This window comes from Oncorhynchus masou, chromosome 12 (assembly GCF_036934945.1).
Source record: "Oncorhynchus masou masou isolate Uvic2021 chromosome 12, UVic_Omas_1.1, whole genome shotgun sequence".
NCBI lineage: Eukaryota > Metazoa > Chordata > Actinopteri > Salmoniformes > Salmonidae > Oncorhynchus > Oncorhynchus masou.
The window spans coordinates 15,631,517-15,653,432 of NC_088223.1; the positions used below are offsets into that span (position 1 = coordinate 15,631,517).

At 45.1% G+C, this 21,916-nt stretch overlaps 1 protein-coding gene across 1 annotated transcript in view; it reads left to right on the forward strand.

Moving 5' to 3' along the window:
• adgrb2 (adhesion G protein-coupled receptor B2) overlaps nt 1–21,916 on the forward strand; it is a 600,103-nt gene that overhangs the window by 525,381 nt on the left and 52,806 nt on the right. Inside the window, exons 27-30 of the mRNA XM_064979676.1 lie at nt 8,275–8,367; nt 13,510–13,824; nt 18,522–18,561; nt 19,687–19,701. Of these exons, the coding sequence (XP_064835748.1) occupies nt 8,275–8,367; nt 13,510–13,824; nt 18,522–18,561; nt 19,687–19,701 (463 nt within the window). The remainder of the gene's footprint in view (nt 1–8,274; nt 8,368–13,509; nt 13,825–18,521; nt 18,562–19,686; nt 19,702–21,916) is intronic.

Here is a 21,916-nt window from a genome sequence, read left to right on the forward strand (position 1 = left end):
GAGAGAAATAGAAAGATGCAGAGAGCGAGAGATAGATGGAGAGAGAGAGAGAGAGAGAGAGAGAGAGAATGAGCGGTGATACTCCAGTGAATGCACTATTCATCTGACACGGACTCTGCTCTGATCCAATATGCAGTCTCTCTCTCTCTCTCTCACTCACTCACTCACTCACTCACTCACTCACTCACTCACTCACTCACTCACTCACTCACTCACTCACTCACTCACTCACTCACTCACTCACCGAACACCCACTGTGAGTGAAGATGGCTTTTCTTTGGCGCTGCGGCTCACTTCAGTGTTCTGTTCTCAGATTCCACTCATAGGGTGGTAATTTGTTGTCCTACTCAGCAGCCACTCAGATGAAAGTCAGTCATTTGTATGCTCAGGTGAAGATATGGTTGTCTTGATATCCTGGAGGGATGAAAGGACACAGATTACATATTAGCAGGGTTTATTGAGTCAGACACAACAACCACACAAAATCAAACTGAATTAAGGTGCATTTAAAATAGTAACACACTTTACAGTAAAATAATATAAATGAAGGAGATAAAAAAATAACTGAATGCGTATATGGTAAAAAAAAATATATTTTTTATTTTACTTTACCAGGCAAGTCAGTTAAGAACAAATTATTTTTTTCAATGATGGCCTAGGAACTGTGGGTTAACTGCCTGTTCAGGGGCATAACGACAGATTTGTACCTTGTCAGCTCGGGGCTTTGAACTTGCAACCTTCCCGGTTACTAGTCCAACGCTCTAACCACTAGGCTACCTGCCACCCCAAATACAGGTTTGGTCAGTGTAGTCTCAGTTTGTCAGTGTCGTCTCATTGTGTGAGTGTAGTCTCAGTGTGTCAGTGTAGTCTCAGTGTGTCATTGTAGTCTCATTGTGTCACTGTAGTCTCAGTGTGTCAGTGTAGTCTCAGTGTGTCAGTGTAGTCTCAGTGTGTCGGTGTAGTCTCAGTGTGTCGGTGTAGTCTCAGTGTGTCGGTGTAGTCTCAGTGTGTCGGTGTAGTCTCAGTGTGTCATTGTAGTCTCAGTGTGTCAGTGTAGTCTCAGTGTGTCGGTGTAGTCTCAGTGTGTCGGTGTAGTCTCAGTGTGTCGGTGTAGTCTCAGTGTGTCTGTGTAGTCTCAGTGTGTCGGTGTAGTCTCAGTGTGTCACTGTAGTCTCAGTGTGTCATTGTAGTCTCAGTGTGTCGGTGTAGTCTCAGTGTGTTGGTGTAGTCTCAGTGTGTCGGTGTAGTCTCAGTGTGTCGGTGTAGTCTCAGTGTGTCGGTGTAGTCTCAGTGTGTCGGTGTAGTCTCAGTGTGTTGGTGTAGTCTCAGTGTGTCGGTGTAGTCTCAGTGTGTCGGTGTAGTCTCAGTGTGTCGGTGTAGTCTCAGTGTGTCGGTGTAGTCTCAGTGTGTCGGTGTAGTCTCAGTGTGTCAGTGTAGTCTCAGTGTGTCAGTGTAGGTTCAGTGTGTGATATGTGTATGTGTATGCATGCTTGCACGTCTCCTATCCATTTTATTAATTAAGCCCATTACACACGACAATATTTTTGGTAACACACAAAACACATTTCTTTGTACGACATCCCAATGTTTGTAGGAAGTTTTGGGACTCATTGTGTATAGTGTTAATATTAGTTCTCTCTGTCTCAACATGATGTGGGAGGCAATGTGGGTGTAAATGGAATACTGTGTACCGACTAATCGAATCAAATCAAATGTATTCATAAAGCCCTTTTTACATCAGCAGATGTCACAAAGTGCTATACAGAAACCCAGCCTAGAACCACAAACAGCAGCAATGCAGATGTAGAAGCACGGTGGCTAGGAACAACTCCCCTAGAAAGGCTGCAACCTAGGAACAAACCTTGAGACGAAGCAGGCTTTGAGGGGTGATTAAATGATTGCATGGCCGTTAAGGCCAGATACTTCTTCAAGATGTTCAAATGTTCATAGATGACCAGCAGGGTCAACTAATAATCCCAGTGGTTGTAGAAGGGGCAAAAGGTCAGCACCTTATGAGTAAATGTCAGTGTACTTTTCAAGTCAAATCAACTGTTATTGGTCACATACACATATTTAGCAGATGTTATTGTGGTTGTAGTGAAATACTTGTGTTCCTAGCTCCAAAAGTGCAGTAGTATGTAACAATTCACCTCAAAACATAAGAAATATATAAATATTAGGAAGAGCAATGTCGGAGTGGCATTTCCTAAAATACAGTTGCATACTGTGTACCGACTAATCAGTGACACAGCCCAACAGGATGCTCTCAATTGTGCATCTGTAAAAGTTTGTGAGGGTCTTAGGGGCCAAGTCAAATTTCTTCAGCCTCCTGAGGTTGAAGAGGCGCTGATGCGTCTTGTGTACTGCACTGACTGTGTGCGTAGACAATTTCAGTTTGTCAGTGATGTGTACGCCGAGGACCTTGAAGCTTTTCACCTTCTCCACTGTGATCCCATCGATGTTGATAGGGGCGTGCTCCCTCTGCTGTTTCCTGATGTCCACGATCAGCTCCTTTGTTTTGTTGACAATGGGGGAGAGGTTATTTTCCTGGGACCAACCGCCAGGGCCCTCACCTCCTCCCAGTAGGCTGTCTCATCATAGTTGGTAATCAGGCTTACTTCTGTTGTGTTGTCTGCAAACTTGATGATTGAGTTGGATGCGTGCGTGGCCACACAGTCATGGGTGAACAGAGAATACAGGAGGGGGCTGACCAAGCACACAGTGTTGAGGATCAGCGACTGGAGGTGTTGTTTCCTATCTTCACCACCTTGGGGCGGCCCGTCAGGAAGTCCAGGACCCAGTTGCACAGGGTGGGGCTCAGACCTAGGGACCCCAAGCTTAATGATGAGCTTGGAGGGTACTATGGTGTTGAAAGCTGAGCTATAGTCAATGAACAGCATTATTACATAGGTATTCCTTTTGTCCAGATGGGATAGGGGAGTGTGCAGTGGGATGGCGATTGCATCGTCTGTGGATCTATTGGGGCTGTATTCAAATTGAAGTGGGTCTAGGTTGTCAGGTAAGGTAGAGGTGATATGATCCTTAACTAGCCTCTCAAAGCACTACCAAGCGATAGTGCTACCAAACGATAGTCTTTAAGTTCAGTACAGGAACAATGGTGGACATCTTGAAGCAAGTGGCGACAGCTGACTGGGGTAGGGAGAGATTGAATATGTCCATTAACACTCCAGCCAGCTGGTCTGCGCATGCTCTGAGGACGCGGCGAGGGATGCTGTCCGGCCTGGCATTCTTGCGAGGGTTAACACGCTTAAATGTCTTACTCACGTCGTCCATGGAGAACGAGAGCCCACAGTCCTTGGGAGACGGTGTTCGCCACTTTGCTGGTTTTCCCTTTGTTATCCGTGATTGTCTGTAGACCCTGATACATATGTCTTGTGTTTAAGCCGTTTGAATTGGGACTCCACTTTGTCTCTCTACTGACGTGTTGCCTATTTGGTTGCCTTACAGAGGGAATAAATGCACTGTTTATATTAAAATATATCCCCAGTCACATTGCCATGGTTAAATCCGGTGGTTTGCGCTTTCAGTTTTGCCAAAATGCTGCCATCGACAGTTTCTGGTTTGGGTAGGTTTTAATAGTCACAGTGGGAACAACATCCCTTATACACTTTCTGATGAACTATACGTCAATGTTTTTCTCAGAGTCTACCTGGATCATATACTAGTCCACGTGATCGAAACAATCTTGAAGCATGAATTCCGATTGGTCAGAGCATTGTTGAATAGACCTTAGCATGGGTACTTCCTGTTTGAGTTTCTGCCTATGGGAAGGGAGGAGCGAAATGGAGCCGTGATCTGGTTTGCCAAATGGTGGGCGGGGGAGGGCCTTGTAGGCATCCCAGAAGGGGGAGTAACAGTGGTCAAGCGTTTTAGCAGCGCGAGTACTACAGGCAATGTGTTGATAGAACTTCAGTAGCGTTTTCCTCAAATTTGCTTTGTTAAAGTCCCCAGCTACAATAAATGCGGCCTCAGGATATGTGGTTTCCAGTTCGCATAAAGTCCAGTGAAGTTCCTTGAGAGCCGTGCTGGTATCGGCTTAGGGATATAAACACAGCTGTGACTATAACGGAAGAGGATTCTCTTTGGGTGGTCTTGGAGCAGCCTCTGGGATAAGTTAAATTGCCCTGGGGGGTACAAAGAAAGGATCCAATTTGGGAATGTCGTATTCCTGGTTGTAATGCTGGTGCGTTACCGCCACTCTGATATCCAAAAGTTATTCAAAAACCTTCTGGGCTAATAATGTAAGAAATAACACACAAAATTAAAAAAATACTTAAAGGTTGCTTAGGATCTAGAAGCAGAGCTGCCATGTCTGTCTACACCAGCTGTGTGCACCATAGCCGAGCATTTAGAGGTCAGGACAGCAGGTCTGGTAGAGAGAGGTAGAGAGAGGTAGAGAGAGAGAGAGAGAGAGAGTAGAAAACAGCAGGTCTGGGACAGGTAGCACGTCCGGGGAACAGTTCAGGGTTCCATGACCGCAGGCAAAACAGCAGAACCTGGATCATGATCTTTTCGCTGAAGAATTTCATGAATTCTTACCTCTTTTGCACACACTGTACATATACTTTTCTATTGTGTTATTGGCTGTATGTTTGTTTATTCCATGTGTAACTCTGTGTTGTTGTTTGTGTCGCACTGCTTTGCTTTATCTTGGCCAGGTCGCAGTTGTAAATGAGAACTTGTTCTCAACTCGCCTTCCTGGTTAAATAAAGGTGAAATTAAAGAAAAAAACTGCTGATTTGAAGGCCGTCTTGGGGAATAGTGCTTTTAAGCTAGCTTTGCGACCGTATCAAAAATACTTTTTGCATTGTTTTCATTCTCCTCAATCAGGTTGGGAAAGTAAAGTAAGCTGATCGAGCAGCAGTGAGGGCTCTTTGATACTGCACGGTACTGTGTTTCCATGCTAGTCGGAAGTTTGATGATGCGCCATTTCCGTTCAAATTTTCTGAAAGGTTGCTTCAGGGCTCAGGTATTTTTTTGTATACCAGAAAGCAGAAAGCTAAATTCTTGTGAAAAATTGTTTTTAATTTTAAGAGGTGCGGCTGCATCTAGTGTATTACGCAAGGTTAAATGCTTGGTTAGATGGTTATGTAAGGTGCCTCGCTAGGATGAGGTGGGTGCAAGAGTCAGGAGCAGGAGAGCACTGAGGTCCAAATAGAAAATATTTATTTGGAAGTCCCAAAACACACAATACTGGTCGGAAAAACAAACCCAACGAAGGCGCCCAACAAAGCAGGAATTCGATGTGACAACAGGAGGAAAAACAATCTACTCCTAAATAATACACAACGGCACAAACGACCGTGAGAATAGCCTGTGGTGCAATCTAGCGCACACACACCAAACAAACACAGAAATAATCCTGCACAAAATACCAGCAGGCAACGAGGTTAATAAACCCACAGAAATTAACTCGATGGAACACAGGTGTAAGAAACAAGACAGAACCAAACGAAAAAGAAACATGGATCAGTGGTAGCTAGTAGGCAGGTCGACGACGACCGCCGAGCACCTCCCGAACAGGGAGAGGAGCCACCCTTGGTGGAAGTCGTGACATGTTAACTCTTAAGTCGTGACAGGTTAACTGTTAAGTCGTGACAGGTTAACTGTTAAGTCGTGACAGGTTAACTGTTAAGTCGTGACAGGTTAACTGTTAAGTCGTGACAGGTTAACTGTTAAGTCGTGACAGGTTAACTTTTAAGTCGTGACATGTTAACTCTTAAGTCGTGACAGGTTAACTGTTAAGTCGTGACAGGTTAACTGTTAAGTCGTGACAGGTTAACTGTTAAGTCGTGACAGGTTAACTGTTAAGTCGTGACAGGTTAACTGTTAAGTCGTGACAGGTTAACTGTTAAGTCGTGACAGGTTAACTGTTTTTCGTACTCCAACATCCTTGGGTAAGTGAAGGGAGTCTGGAAGGGCATCTAGGAATCTTTGGGTTATCCGACAATTTATAGTGCTGCTTTTGATAATCCTTGTCTGGGGTCTGAGCAGATTTGTTGCGATTGCAAACGTAATAAAATGGTCTGATAGTCCAGTATTATCAGGAAGAACATTTAGATCCACAATATTTATTCCACTACCTAGCTTTAGCTCACTTAATGAAAGTTTCAGAGAATAGCAAACAGTATTATATCTCAGAGCACTGTGGCTCTGAACTCCGTTACCAGTCGTATCTCAATTTGAATAAAATCGAATCTTCCTAACACAACCCTCAGTAGACTGGCTGCCTATCAAGATTCAACAGTGTTGTACACTGCCTTTTTCTGTTCTTTCTCTCTGTTTCTATGTATCTCTCTCTCTCTCTTTCTCTCTCTCCTGTCTCCTGTGCTCACTGCCTCACTCTCTCTCACTCTCTCTATCACTTTATCACCAGGGTGGCAGGGTAGCCTAGTGGTTAGAGTGTTGGACTAGTAACCGAAAGGTTGGAAGGTACAAATCTGTCTTTCTGCCCCTGAACAGGTAGTTAACCCACTGTTCCAAAGCCATCATTGAAAATAAGAATTTGTTGTTATTAACTGACTTGCCTAGTGAAAACAAGAAAAAATACATTTAAAATAATCATCTCTCACTTTCTTTATCTTTGAATGTCTTCAAAGAGTGCTTGAATACAACAATCAAACAATTACTTGGCGTTTATTTCTATAGTGCTGTTTAATACATACAGTACTAATGCTATAAAGAATAATACATGTTTATGACAGGGTAATACACCGTGTTCTACCGTGTTCTAGTCTCTTACTAAAATCAATAATCTAATATAGATGGTCAAACATTCGCAACATAATATATTTGTTTGTAAAGGTTACATATTCAATTAACACGTGTAGAGTACTGTATGTATGAACATAGCCTAATCTCTATGATAGTCTTATTCTAGCTAAACTCATTTCAAAACTACAATAAAGACCTTCATCTACCTTCCTCCCTTTCTCCCTCCTCCTCTACTTCCCTCCCTCCTCCTCTACTTCTCTCTCTCCTCATCTACTTCCCTCCCTCCTCCTCTACTTCTCTCTCTCCTCCTCTACTTCCCTCCCTCCTCCTATACTTCCCTCGCTCCTCCTCTACTTCCCTCCCTCCTCCTATACTTCCCTCCCTCCTCCTCTACTTCTCTCTCTCCTCCTCTACTTCCCTCCCTCCTCCTCTACTTCTCTCTCTCCTCCTCTACTTCCCTCCCTCCTCCTATACTTCCCTCGCTCCTCCTCTACTTCCCTCCCTCCTCCTATACTTCCCTCCCTCCTCCTCTACTTCTCTCCCTCCTCCTATACTTCCCTCCCTCCTCCTCTACTTCCCTCCCTCCTCCTCTACTTCCCTCCCTCCTCCTCTACTTCCCTCCCTCCTCCTCTACTTCTCTCTCTCCTCCTCTACTTCCCTCCCTCCTCTACTTCTCTCTCTCCTCCTCTACTTCCCTCCCTCCTCCTCTACTTCTCTCTCTCCTCCTCTACTTCCCTCCCTCCTCCTATACTTCCCTCCCTCCTCCTCTACTTCCCTCCCTCCTCCTCTACTTCCCTCCCTCCTCCTATACTTCCCTCCCTCCTCCTCTACTTCCCTCCCTCCTCCTATACTTCCCTCCCTCCTCCTATACTTCCCTCCCTCCTCCTATACTTCCCTCCCTCCTCCTATACTTCCCTCCCTCCTCCTCTACTTCCCTCCCTCCTCCTATACTTCCCTCCCTCCTCCTCTACTTCCCTCCCTCCTCCTCTACTTCCCTCCCTCCTCCTATACTTCCCTCCCTCCTCCTATACTTCCCTCCCTCCTCCTCTACTTCCCTCCCTCCTCCTCTACTTCCCTCCCTCCTCCTCTACTTCCCTCCCTCCTCCTATACTTCCCTCCCTCCTCCTATACTTCCCTCCCTCCTCCTATACTTCCCTCCCTCCTCCTATACTTCCCTCCCTCCTCCTCTACTTCCCTCCCTCCTCCTCTACTTCCCTCCCTCCTCCTATACTTCCCTCCCTCCTCCTATACTTCCCTCCCTCCTCCTCTACTTCCCTCCCTCCTCCTCTACTTCCCCCCTCCTCCTATACTTCCCTCCCTCCTCCTCTACTTCCCTCCCTCCTCCTCTACTTCCCTCCCTCCTCCTATACTTCCCTCCCTCCTCCTCTACTTCCCTCCCTCCTCCTCTACTTCCCTCCCTCCTCCTATACTTCCCTCCCTCCTCCTATACTTCCCTCCCTCCTCCTCTACTTCCCTCCCTCCTCCTCTACTTCCCTCCCTCCTCCTCTACTTCTCTCCCACCTCGTCCGTCTCTTCCAGGTTCAGGACGCAGTGCGCTGTCGGATGGGGGGATGTAAAGACGACAGTGAGAACTCACCGGACTCATGCAAGAACGGACAGGTGCAGATCATGGTGAATAATATTCCATTTCATCCCTTATTAAACTCATAACCATTGCTGGTCTGGTTCCTGATCAGTTTGTGCTGTCTTGCCTACTCCTGGGACCAGGCTACTTAACCACTGCTAGCCTGGTCCCTGATCAGTTTGTGCTGTCTTGCCTACTCCTGGGACCAGGCTACTTAACCACTGCTGGCCTGGTCCCTGATCAGTTTGTTCTGTCTTGCCAACTCCTGGGACCAGGCTACTTAACCACTGCTGGCCTGGTCCCTGATCAGTTTGTGCTGTCTTGCCAACTCCTGGGACCAGGCTACTTAACCATAACTGGCCTGGTCCCTGATCAGTTTGTGCTGTCTTGACTACTCCTGGGACCACGCTACATACAGATGAATGATCTTTATTTGAGCCAGTTTGCGACAGCAGGAAAGTAATCCTGAAGCAAGAGGATATGTGAATTATCGTGTGGATTATAATTAATGGACATATTTTGTAGGAGTTGACACATTTTTAAGTGAGAAAATTAACTAATTTTTAAAGTGGAAATTACAAACTTGAGGAGCCTTTTTAAACGTCAAATATACTATACTATTACTTTGCCTTTCCTGTAGTGCAACAACAAGATGATCGAATTAAGATACAGCATCTGTAACCACTGCTAACCTCATCCCTGATCAGTTTGTGCTGTCTCGCTAACTCCTGGGAACAGGCTACTTAACCACTCGTGGCCTGGTCCCTGATCAGTTTGTGTTGTCTCGCTAACTCCTGGGAACAGGCTACTTAACCACTCGTGGCCTGGTCCCTGATCAGTTTGTGCTGTCTCGCTAACTCCTGGGAACAGGCTACTTAACCACTCGTGGCCTGGTCCCTGATCAGATTGTGTTGTCTCGCTAACTCCTGGGAACAGGCTACTTAACCACTCGTGGCCTGGTCCCTGATCAGTTTGTGCTGTCTCGCTAACTCCTGGGAACAGGCTACTTAACCACTCGTGGCCTGGTCCCTGATCAGTTTGTGCTGTCTCGCTAACTCCTGGGAACAGGCTACTTAACCACTCGTGGCCTGGTCCCTGATCAGATTGTGTTGTCTCGCTAACTCCTGGGAACAGGCTACTTAACCACTCGTGGCCTGGTCCCTGATCAGTTTGTGCTGTCTCGCTAACTCCTGGGAACAGGCTACTTAACCACTCGTGGCCTGGTCCCTGATCAGTTTGTGCTGTCTCGCTAACTCCTGGGAACAGGCTACTTAACCACTCGTGGCCTGGTCCCTGATCAGTTTGTGCTGTCTCGCTAACTCCTGGGAACAGGCTACTTAACCACTCGTGGCCTGGTCCCTGATCAGTTTGTGCTGTCTCGCTAACTCCTGGGAACAGGCTACTTAACCACTCGTGGCCTGGTCCCTGATCAGTTTGTGCTGTCTCGCTAACTCCTGGGAACAGGCTACTTAACCACTCGTGGCCTGGTCCCTTTTCAGTTTGCGCTGTCAGGCTACATAACCACATCCTGCTGGTCCTAAAACATCTCTGTTTCTTTTCTCCAAATTCTGCTTTTCACTAACTATATTAATGCCCAATCCCAAATTGACCTCCTTGTGGGGTTCTGAGAGGATTTGACAGGTGTTGATTTGGGATAGGGCCTAAAATCCTAACCCCATCATTTGTTCAGTCCCTCCTAAAGATATTTTATAATCCCACCTGTAATTTGTTGTTTTCATATTTTCATTTCATATTTTTATTAACATGGCATTCAGTGCGGCAGGTTGGTTTACCCCAAATGAAAGCCCTCATCATTATGCACAGGGCGTGTAAGGTAAAGCTCACATAAGGTTATACATAAGGTTACTTTGTCCAAAATCATGCTAATAGCATTGTAAATCATAAAGACATGAAGTGCCTCCCAATGTCAACCAGGTCACAACGCTCTGCAATATTCATTAGTTATAGAAGTTCCTACGTTGAACCCTCCATCCCCTTGAATTTTGTTATTCACACAGTCATTTACTGTAGTGTTTTGGTCTCTTGAATGGACCTCTAGGAAGGTTAGGAGGCTGAAGCTTCACCTTAGATTACCTATACCAGCAACAACAAAAATGCAAAGTTGTTTTAAGTGTAGTGTTGAGGAGGAATGGATGGGTTGGTTTCATAACTGGGTCCAGAGTTTTCCGCTGCTGTTTTTCCTGGTCACATCACCGTTTACGAGTAAACCTACTCATGACAAAGTTAACAAGTAGAGACGTACTTGTCTTTTAAATCCATAGTCTGACAATAAACTCATCTCAATCCACTTGAAGTAATGATTAGGCTTTTATCAAAAGCAGTCCTATCAAATGAATTGGTGAATCCAAAGTGTTTCCAATAGCCATTTTCCAAGTAGCATAATCCAGAATGAATCCCTCTCTCCAAAAGGCTCAAGGCGACTCAGTGTATAGGGAAAAGTTTTCTTGAACCCATTTGCCATAAAGCCTTCAAAAACCTGTCATAGCCATGATACACTATATTTACAAAAGTATGTGGACACCCCTTCAAATTAGTGGTTTCGGCTATTTCAGCTAACACCGTAAATGACAGATGTATAAAATCGAACACACAGCCATGCAATCTCCTTAGAAAAACATTGGCAGTAGAATGACCTTACTGAAGAGCTCAGTGACTTTCACCGTGGCACTGTCATAGGATGCCACCTTTCCAACAAGTCAGTTCGTCAAGTACAAAAATGTCTGCCCCGGTCAACTGTAAGTGCTGTTGTTGTGAAGTGGAAACATCTAGGAGAAAGCAACGTCAGCACAAGAACTGTTCATCAGGAGTTTATTGAAATGGGTTTCCATGGCCAAGCAGACACACACATGCCTAAGATCACCATGCGCAATGCAAAGCGTTTGACTGGAGTAAGGTGATGCTCACCGCCATTGGACTCTGGAGCAGTGGAGTGATGAATCATGCTTCACCATGTGGAAGTCCGACGGATGAATCTGGGTTCGGCAGATGCCAGGAGAACACTACCTGCCCTAATGCATTCTACCAACTGTAAAGTTTGGTGTTGGAGGAATAATGGTCTGGGGCTTTTTTTTGTTACAATGAAGGGAAATCTTAACACTACAGCATACAATGACATTCTCGACGATTCTGTGCTTCCAACTTTGTGGCAACAGTTTGGGGAAGGCCGGTTCCTGTTTCAGCATGACAATACACCGTGTACAAAGCGAGATCCATACATAAATGGTTTGTCGAGATCTGAGTGGAAGAACTTGACTGGCCTGCACAGAGCCATGATCTAAACCCCATATAACACCTTTTGGATGAATTAGAATGCCTACTGTGAGCCAGGCCTAAACACCCAACCTCACTAATGCTCTTGTGGCCGAATAGAAGCAAGTCCCTGCAGCAATGTTCCAACATCTAGTGAAAAGCCTTCCCAGAAGAGTGGAGGCTTTAATAGCAGCAAATGGGGGGGACCAACTCCGTAGTAATGCTCATGATTTTGGAATTTGATGTTCGACGAGCAGGTGTCCACATACTTTTGGTAGTGTATGACATAACAGCCATAAAAGTAGGCCTTGTGAAAAGTGTTAAACTCACGAGAGGATAGGAGGACATCTTGAGAGATCGGTGTCCATTTTGAGATGATAGGTGTACATTTTGAGAAGAGAAGAGGACATAATGAGTAGATAGGAGGACATATTGAGAAGATATGACATCTTAAGACAATAGGGGGACATCTTGAGAAGATTGGAGGACATAATGAGAAGTAGGGGAGGACATCATGAGAAGATAGGAGGACATAATGAGAAGTAGGGGAGGACATCTTGAGAAGATAGGAGAACATATTGAGAAGATAGGAGGACATAATGAGAAGTAGGGGAGGACATCATGAGAAGATAGGAGGACATAATGAGAAGTAGGGGAGGACATCTTGAGAAGATAGGAGGACATAATGAGAAGTAGGGGAGGACATCATGAGAAGATAGGAGGACATAATGAGAAGTAGGGGAGGACATCATGAGAAGATAGGAGGACATAATGAGAAGTAGGGGAGGACATCTTGAGAAGATAGGAGGACATAATGAGAAGTAGGGGAGGACATCTTGAGAAGATAGGAGGACATAATGAGAAGTAGGGGAGGACATCATGAGAAGATAGGAGGACATAATGAGAAGTAGGGGAGGACATCTTGAGAAGATAGGAGGACATAATGAGAAGTAGGGGAGGACATCTTGAGAAGATAGGAGGACATAATGAGAAGTAGGGGAGGACATCTTGAGAAGATAGGAGGACATAATGAGAAGTAGGGGAGGACATCTTGAGAAGATAGGAGGACATAATGAGAAGTAGGGGAGGACATCTTGAGAAGATAGGAGGACATAATGAGAAGTAGGGGAGGACATCTTGAGAAGATAGGAGGACATAATGAGAAGTAGGGGAGGACATCTTGAGAAGATAGGAGGACATAATGAGAAGTAGGGGAGGACATCTTGAGAAGATAGGAGGACATAATGAGAAGTAGGGGAGGACATCTTGAGAAGATAGGAGGACATAATGAGAAGTAGGGGAGGACATCTTGAGAAGATAGGAGGACATAATGAGAAGTAGGGGAGGACATCATGAGAAGATAGGAGGACATAATGAGAAGTAGGGGAGGACATCTTGAGAAGATAGGAGGATGACATAGGAGAACATATTGAGATGATAGTAGGACACTGAGAAGATACGAGGACATATTGAGAAGAAAGGATATCTTGAGAGGATAGGAGCACATTTTGAGGGAATAGGAGCACATTTTGAGGGGATAGGAGGACATTTTGAGAGGATAGGAGCACATTTTGAGGGGATAGGAGCACATTTTGAGGGGATAGGAGCACATTTTGAGGGGATAGGAGGACATTTTGAGAGGATAGGAGCACATTTTGAGGGGATAGGAGCACATTTTGAGGGGATAGGAGGACATTTTGAGAGGATAGGAGCACATTTTGAGGGGATAGGAGGACATCTTGAGAGTAATCAGTCTTCAGACTTGAGTACATATTTAATTAGATTAACCACCATTTAACCATTATGGTAGTTAGTTTGGACTGGCTTGGTCCTTCTCATTCTCCCCTCTATTGTCCTCTCCTCCACTTCCCCTCTCTCATCTCTCCTCTTCTCACATCTCTTCTTCATCCCAGCATCAGAAGTGTCAGAACGTGTCCTACGGCGGGCAACAGTGTGGCTCTCTGCGCTACAGCACTAGCACTGCTGTCACTGGAGCTTCTCTCTGCCCATCATCGTCATGCCACCAACAGTCACCATACCCGCCATTATGCCACCCTCACCAGGGCTTCCAACGCAGCTGCCAACAAGGCTGTTACCACAGCCTGCCTCACTACCACCACAACTATCACATGAACCATGAACACATGAACTACGCACTCAACCACACCCTCAACCACGCCTATAACCACGCCCATAACCATGGACAAAACCACAAGTACCTCAACAGCAAATCAGTATGTCCACCACAGTAGATAGCTGCTGTGCCTTCTGTGTCCTAAAGTAGCCGATATATACATAGCAGTGGAGTAAAGGCATCATGTGGTAGAAAAGTACATTCTCCACAAAGGTTTCCCGCAATGGTTCCCAAACTGTGGATATACCCCCTTGTGGTCCAGGGAATGTCTTTCCATTTATTTAATATAAATGGTATTAGCCTGCAAAACATAACAAATCATGTTTTATTATGGTCCGTTGGGGGGGGAGTTTGGAAACCACAGAGCTGCACAGTAGATTAGTGACAGCAAGTTTTTATAGTTTTAGCTGCTACCAGTCAGTTGTTTTATGGCGGTGTTTTTATATCTATTAGGTGTGTTTTTATATCTATATAGATGTGTTTTTATATCTATATAGATGTGTTTTTATATCTATATAGATGTGTTTTTATATCTATATAGATGTGTTTTTAGATTAGGTTTTGGGCTGCAAATGTTGTTCTGTTCTTGCATCTTTTCCAATGATAATTCAGCCAGTTGTGTCTTGTGCTTCCAGTGTTGGCTGAACACAGGGCTAATGTGAATGCCCTCCTCAAAAACGTCTGGACAAACTGTAGTTTGTAATGATGCTGACGGTTAACCTGACTTACTTTCTACACTCAGCCTGTGTGTACGTGTGTGGGGGTGCGTACATACATGCTAAGATGAGGGAGATATGAGATATGGAGAGAAAGAGAGAAAGAGAGAGAGAGAGAGAGAGGGAGACAGAGAGTGAGAGAGAAAGAGAGAGAGAGGGAGACAGAGAGCGAGAGAGAAAGAGAGAGAGAGGGAGACAGAGAGAGAGATAGAGAGCGAGAGAAAGAGAGAGAGAGAGAGAGGGAGACAGAGAGAGAGAGAGAGAGCGAGAGAGAGAGAGGTTAGATGAGAGTCTAAATTCTCATTTGTCGGTTTAGGCGAGAGCCATTTGTGCAGCTGTGTGATTTGTGTACTAAGAGCTTTCCTCTCCTCTGAGACCTGTATTCATTCTCTCCCTCTCTTTCCCTTTCAAATGTTCTCTTTCTCTTTCTGTCCCTCTATTTATCTGTCTTTCTTTCTCTCCCTCTGTCTTTCTCTCTCTTTCTCTGTAACTCTCCCCTTCTCTCTGCCTTTCCCTTCCCTTCATCTTCTTCCATGTCTTGGTATTTTGGGGGTATTTTGTTAGGATCCCCATTAGCTGTTACAAAAGCAGCAGCTACTCTTACTGGGGTTCACATCTCTCTTACTCTCTCTTCTTCTCTCTCTTTCACTTTCCCTCCCTCCCTCCCTCCCTCCCTCCCTCCCTCCCTCCCTCCCTCCCTCCCTCCCTCCCTCCCTGTCGTGCCCAAAATGCTTTATACTTTAATATCCAAACAAAGGCTTTTGTGAGTGGGTTCCGTGGAGGACGCTAGGCGGATTGTTGCTGTGGGGAGAGAGGAGAAGAGTGTAGAGAGTGTAGAGGCCTGGGTCTGCATGGCAATGTGGTGCAACGTTCATTTCACTTTCAAGTTTGAGAGGTTTGCAGGGAGGCCATTTTGGAATGGAACACTGGAACTGTCTCTCATTGAATCCAAGCAAAACGTTTGTGTGGTGCTGTTTGTGTGGTGCTGTTTGTGTTGTTTTTTTTACAAGTAATTTGTTCCAACCAAACAAAGTTGAGGGGAAATTATTTCTTAAAGGTTACAAAAGACAAGCTCAGGGAAACAAGAGCAGGAGGCATTAGACTAGGTAATAGTGGTGTTAGGTTTGGAGACAGAACGGTAGAGCTGGTGTTAGGTAGAGCTGGTGTTAGGTTTGGAAACAGAACGGTAGAGCTGGTGCTAGGTAGAGCTGGTGTTAGGTTTGGAGACAGAACGGTAGAGCTGGTGTTAGGTAGAGCTGGTGTTAGGTTTGGAAACAGAAAGGTAGAGCTGGTGTTTGGTAGAGCTGGTGTTAGGTAGAGCTGGTGTTAGGTTTGGAGACAGAAAGGTAGAGCTGGCGTTAGGTAGAGCTGGTGTTAGGTTTGGAAACAGAAAGGTAGAGCTGGTGTTAGGTAGTGCTGGTGTTAGGTAGAGCTGGTGTTAGGTTTGGAAACAGAAAGGTAGAGCTGGTGTTAGGTAGAGCTGGTGTTAGGTTTGGAAACAGAAAGGTAGAGCTGGTGTTAGGTAGTGCTGGTGTTAGGTAGAGCTGGTGTTAGGTTTGGAAACAGAAAGATAGAGCTGGTGTTGGGTTTGGAAACAGAAAGGTAGAGCTGGTGTTAGGTGGAGCTGGTGTTAGGTAGAGCTGGTGTTAGGTTTGGAAACAGAAAGGTAGAGCTGGTGTTAGGTAGAGCTGGTGTTAGGTTTGGAAACAGAAAGGTAGAGCTGGTGGTAGGTTTGGAAACAGAAAGATAGAGCTGGCGTTAGGTGGAGCTGGTGTTAGGTAGAGCTGGTGTTAGGTTTGGAAACAGAAAGGTAGAGCTGGTGTTAGGTGGAGCTGGTGTTAGGTAGAGCTGGTGTTAGGTTTGGAAACAGAAAGGTAGAGCTGGTGTTAGGTAGAGCTGGTGTTAGGTTTGGAAACAGAAAGGTAGAGCTGGTGTTAGGTTTGGAAACAGAAAGGTAGAGCTGGTGTTAGGTAGAGCTGGTGTTAGGTTTGGAAACAGAAAGGTAGAGCTGGTGTTAGGTTTGGAAACAGAAAGGTAGAGCTGGTGTTAGGTGGAGCTGGTGTTAGGTAGAGCTGGTGTTAGGTTTGGAAACAGAAAGGTAGAGCTGGTGTTAGGTAGAGCTGGTGTTAGGTTTGGAAACAGAAAGGTAGAGCTGGTGTTAGGTTTGGAAACAGAAAGGTAGAGCTGGTGTTAGGTTTGGAGACAGAACAGTAGAGCTGGTGTTAGGTTTGGAAACAGAAAGGTAGAGCTGATGTTAGGTTTGGAAACAGAAAGGTAGAGCTGGTGTTAGGTTTGGAAACAGAAAGGTAGAGCTGGTGTTCAGTAGAGCTGGTGTTAGGTAGAGCTGGTGTTAGGTTTGGAAACAGAAAGGTAGAGCTGGTGTTCAGTAGAGCTGGTGTTAGGTAGAGCTGGTGTTAGGTTTGGAAACAGAAAGGTAGAGCTGGTGTTAGGTAGTGCTGGTGTTAGGTAGAGCTGGTGTTAGGTTTGGAAACAGAAAGGTAGAGCTGGTGTTAGGTAGAGCTGGTGTTAGGTTTGGAAACAGAAAGGTAGAGCTGGTGTTAGGTTTGGAAACAGAAAGGTAGAGCTGGTGTTAGGTTTGGAAACAGAAAGGTAGAGCTGGTGTTAGGTAGAGCTGGTGTTAGGTAGAGCTGGTGTTAGGTAGAGCTGGTGTTAGATGGAGCTGGTGTTAGGTGGAGCTGGTGTTAGGTGGAGCTGGTGTTAGGTAGAGCTGGTGTTAGGTTTGGAAACAGAAAGGTAGAGCTGGCGTTAGGTAGAGCTGGTGTTAGGTTTGGAAACATAAAGGTAGAGCTGGTGTTAGGTTTGGAAACAGAAAGATGGAGCTGGTGTTAGGTAGAGCTGGTGTTAGGTAGAGCTGGTGTTAGGTAGAGCTGGTGTTAGATGGAGCTGGTGTTAGGTGGAGCTGGTGTTAGGTGGAGCTGGTGTTAGGTAGAGCTGGTGTTAGGTTTGGAAACAGAAAGGTAGAGCTGGCGTTAGGTAGAGCTGGTGTTAGGTTTGGAAACATAAAGGTAGAGCTGGTGTTAGGTTTGGAAACAGAAAGATGGAGCTGGTGTTACTGGTCCAGCGTCGTCAGGGTTAGGGTTTGGCCGGGGGAGGCCGTCATCGTAAATAAGAATTTGTTCTTAACTGACTTGCCAGTTAAATAAAGCTTAATTTAACAACAACAAATCTTCTGTAGCACCATTACAAAGGTGTATTCTAGCATCTCTGTCTCTAAATCATCATCTGTAGGACCATTAGAAAGGTGTAATCTAACCTCTCTGTCTCTAAATCATCATCTGTAGGACCTTTATAAAGGTTTAATCTAACATCTCTGTCTCTAAATCATCATCTGTAGGACCATTAGAAAGGTGTAGTCTAACATCTCTGTCTCTAAATCATCATCTGTAGGACTTTTATAAAGGTGTAATCTAACATCTCTGTCTCTTAATCATCATCTGTAGCGCCATTAGAAAGGTGTAGTCTAACATCTCTGTCTCTAAATCATCATCTGTAGGACCATTAGAAAGGTGTATTCTAGCATCTCTGTCTCTAAATCATCATCTGTAGGACCTTTATAAAGGTGTAATCTAACATCTCTGTCTCTAAATCATCATCTGTAGGACTTTTATAAAGGTGTAATCTAACATCTCTGTCTCTAAATCATCATCTGTAGCGCCATTAGAAAGGTGTAGTCTAACTGTGTATTGCTGTGATGTTATTTTCATCTTTCATAAGCACTTCTCCTCTCATCTTCAATCGTTTCTGTTTCATCTGTGAGGGTCTTCCCCTGTTTGCTAGGGCTGTCTGGCTTCAATATGGCTGTCTGGCATCAATATGCAATGGAAATGAATCGCTATCTCTTGATGTTGTGTTAGTTGGAATAGAATATTAGACTGTATTATTCTGTTTCCCAATGTTGCCCCAAAACCATACTATAACTATTACACACACACACACACACACACACACACACACACACACACACACACACACACACACACACACACACACACACACACACACACACACACACACACACTGCTGTGTAACTGTCTCTCTTCTGCCCCATGCTCTCTGCCAGTCGGACTTTGAAAAAGATGTGGACCTGGCATGTCAAACAGGTAGGATCTCTCTCTCTCTCACTCTCCATCTCTCTCTCTCACTCACTCTCCATCTCTCTCTCGCTCTCTCTCTCTCACTCCATCTCTCTCTCTCTCACTCTCCATCTCTCACTCTCTCACTCTCCATCTCTCTCTCTCTCTCTCACTCTCCATCTCTCTGTCTCACGCTCTCTCTCTCTCATGCTTGATATCTCTCTCTCTCTCTCAAGCCATCTCTCTCTCTCTCTCTCTCTCACTCTCCATCTCTCTCTATCTCTCACACCCCTTGTCTCTCTCGCTCCCCCTCTCTATCTCTCTCTCCCCCTTTCTCTCTCTCCCTCTCTCGCTCACTTTCCATCTCTCTCTTTCTTCTTCTCTCGCCCCTATCGCTCTCTCTCTCTCTCTCTCTCTCTCTCTATCTCTCTCTCTCTCACGCTCACTCTCTCTCGCTCACTCCATCTGTCTCTCTCTCGCTCTCTCCCTGTCTCTCTCCTTCTCTCTCTCTCTCCCTCTCTCTCTCTCAACTTCTCTCTCTCTCATCCATTCTCTCTCTCTCTCTTTCTCTCTCCCTCTCTTGCTCCCCTCTCTCTATCTCGCTCCCCCTCTCCATCTCTCACTACCCCTTCTATCTCTTTCTCTCTCTTTATCTCTCTCTCCCCCTTTCTCTCTCTCCCTCTCTCGCTCACTTTCCATCTCTCTCTTTCTCCTTCTCTCACCCCTTTTGCTCTCTCTCTCTCTCTCTCTCTCTCTATCACACTCTTTTGTATCTGTCTAACATGCTGCCAATGTGCCCATGGGGAGCACTACGCTGTAGCTGAGGCTTGCTTGTCTGAATGTAAATGCAGTGATGGGAACAATTGAGTCTCGGAATTCAATCATGAGCGGTACTATTTTGCCCTGTCAATCACACTGATTTCATCCAATGAGATCTCTCCGACTTGAAGGAATGAATCTGTTATTGGCTGAGCTCGGTAGCCCTTGAGTCGGTTCAGAGCCGCAATGTTCCCCATCACTGGAATTTAGATGTGTGTGTCTGTGTGTGCGTGTGTGCGTCTGTATGCCCGTACGTGTGTGTGAGATGTATGTAACACTGTGGATGTAAATTAACACCCAGCCATGGTTACTTTCCCCCCTCCACCCTTGCAGAGAGAGGACACCCATGTAAGTCTGGCACCAGCCTGACCCTCATAACACAGTCAATTACTAATGGCCCAACCCTAATTTGAGATCTCCATCAAACTCCTGACTCAAACTTTCATGCAAATCTTGTAGGACGTGAAACGCTGCAGGGATGCAGTATTATGTGTTTGTAGATTTAAATTGGTCTCTGATTGAAGGCCCTGTTCATTAGAACAACGGAGTATTGTACTCCCTGACGAAGGCTATGCCAAGATTGTTCTCTGATTTAGTTCACGCTATTGTAATAATATAATGTAACAACACGAAAATTCTTCTGCCTTGATTCCTCTTCTTTTATCTCTCATTAACATCAATACACAGAAACTGTATGAAACTTTGAGCTACTTACCAATGTACTTGCAGATTGTCCTAAGTTAATTGTGGCCCAGCAGTGACCACTCTAAACTCTGACGCTGTGTGCATGTAATTCAGCATGACTGTGTGACTGCGAGGTGAGACCCAGGGTGGTACACCTTCGGACTGCATTCAATCAAAAATTGAATTTACTGGATTGATTGAATGTGGCCCATTGAGTGACCATATTCAATCTGACCGGTATAAACCTGATTTGGTGACCAGGTTAGCATGAATGTGTTATTAATATGCATGCAGGGTTAAATATGTTGCTCTCGTCCAGGGGTGGACAACTCCAGTCCTCCAGGGTCTGGTTGGCGTCACACTGTCTCCATCCCTAGCAAACACAGCTGATTAATCAAATTCAATTCTAAACTGAAGATCATGATTAGGTGATTATTGGAGGCAGGTGTGCTAGCTGGGGCTGGGGCACCAATCAGGCCCTGGAGGACTGGCGTTGGCCATCCCTTGTCTAGTTGAACTGGTGTTCTGACTATGTACAGTAGGCCATGGTATTCTGACCTTCTATGTCTGTCTGTTGCAATGACTAAGGCTCCGCCTCAAATTACACCCTATTCCTAAGTGCACTACTTTGATTAGACGACCAAAACAAACAAGTGCACTATACAGGAGCAGGATGTCATCTGATATTTGGCCTCATTTGTTTAGATGTTGACTCTTACCAGTTAGTCATATATTGTAGTTGGGTATTTTAGAAGTGTCTTCATTCCTTTGTTTGTTCACGAAACTAAAAGTATGAAAATGAAAAGGACAACCAAAACGTTCTCTAAGTTTCATTGTGGTCTCAGTATAAGACATAAAAATCTCATCCTACCTTGCTGTTGGTCTCAGGACACACACACCCCCACACACACACACACATACAATATAAAGCAATCTGTCACAACTAGACAGGGAATAATGAGTTCCCATAGTGGCCATGTGATGGAATGGAAGGCCACAGCAGGGGGTTAGCCAGGTCCATTTCATTTGGAGCCAACTGCATTTTACACAATGTCACTGACTATGTCCCAAAATGGCTCTACTATTGACCTGAGCCCTATGGGCCCTGGTCAAAAGTAGTGCACTAAACAAGGGATAGGGTGTCATGTGGGACAGAGATACTCTCTCATACATCTTATCAACTAGCCAGACCGCCTCTATCTACAGTATATACTGTGTGAGAATAGCTGAGGGCCACAGTGTCAGGAACAATGCTCACCTCTGCTGAATCACCCCTACCACAGGACCGGGAGTCCAGAGAGAGTTTTCTGTCTTCATTCCAGTATATTTCAAGGGTTGTCTGCATATATGATGAATGGGTCTGCTTTTTGTCATGTTTTGTTGCTGTTTTTTTAATTGTATTAATTCCACAGGTGTCTATTATATTAAAACCATGTCAGGAGGCTCAATGCATATACTGTATGTCTCTCTCTCTCTCTCTCTCTCTCTCTCTGTCTCTCTCTCTCTCTCTCTCTCTCTCTCTCTCTCTCTCTCTCTCTCTCTCTCTCTCTCTCTCTCTCTCTCTCTCTGTCTCTCTCTCTGTCTCTCTCTCTCTCTCTCTCTCTCTCTCTCTCTCTCTCTGTCTGGTCATACTATTTTTATACTATCTTACCTATTTTAACTATTTTTTTCATGTACTGTATTGTAAGTTCACTATATATGCCTCAAACTCTTCTTCATATCCCTTTATCCTGCCCTCTATATCTATCTTTCTCTCTATCTCTATCCTGCACTCTATCTCTATTCTGCTCTCTATCTCCATCCTGATCTATATCTATCCTGCTCTCTATCGCCATCCTGATCTATATATATTCTGCTCTCTATATCTATTATGCTCTCT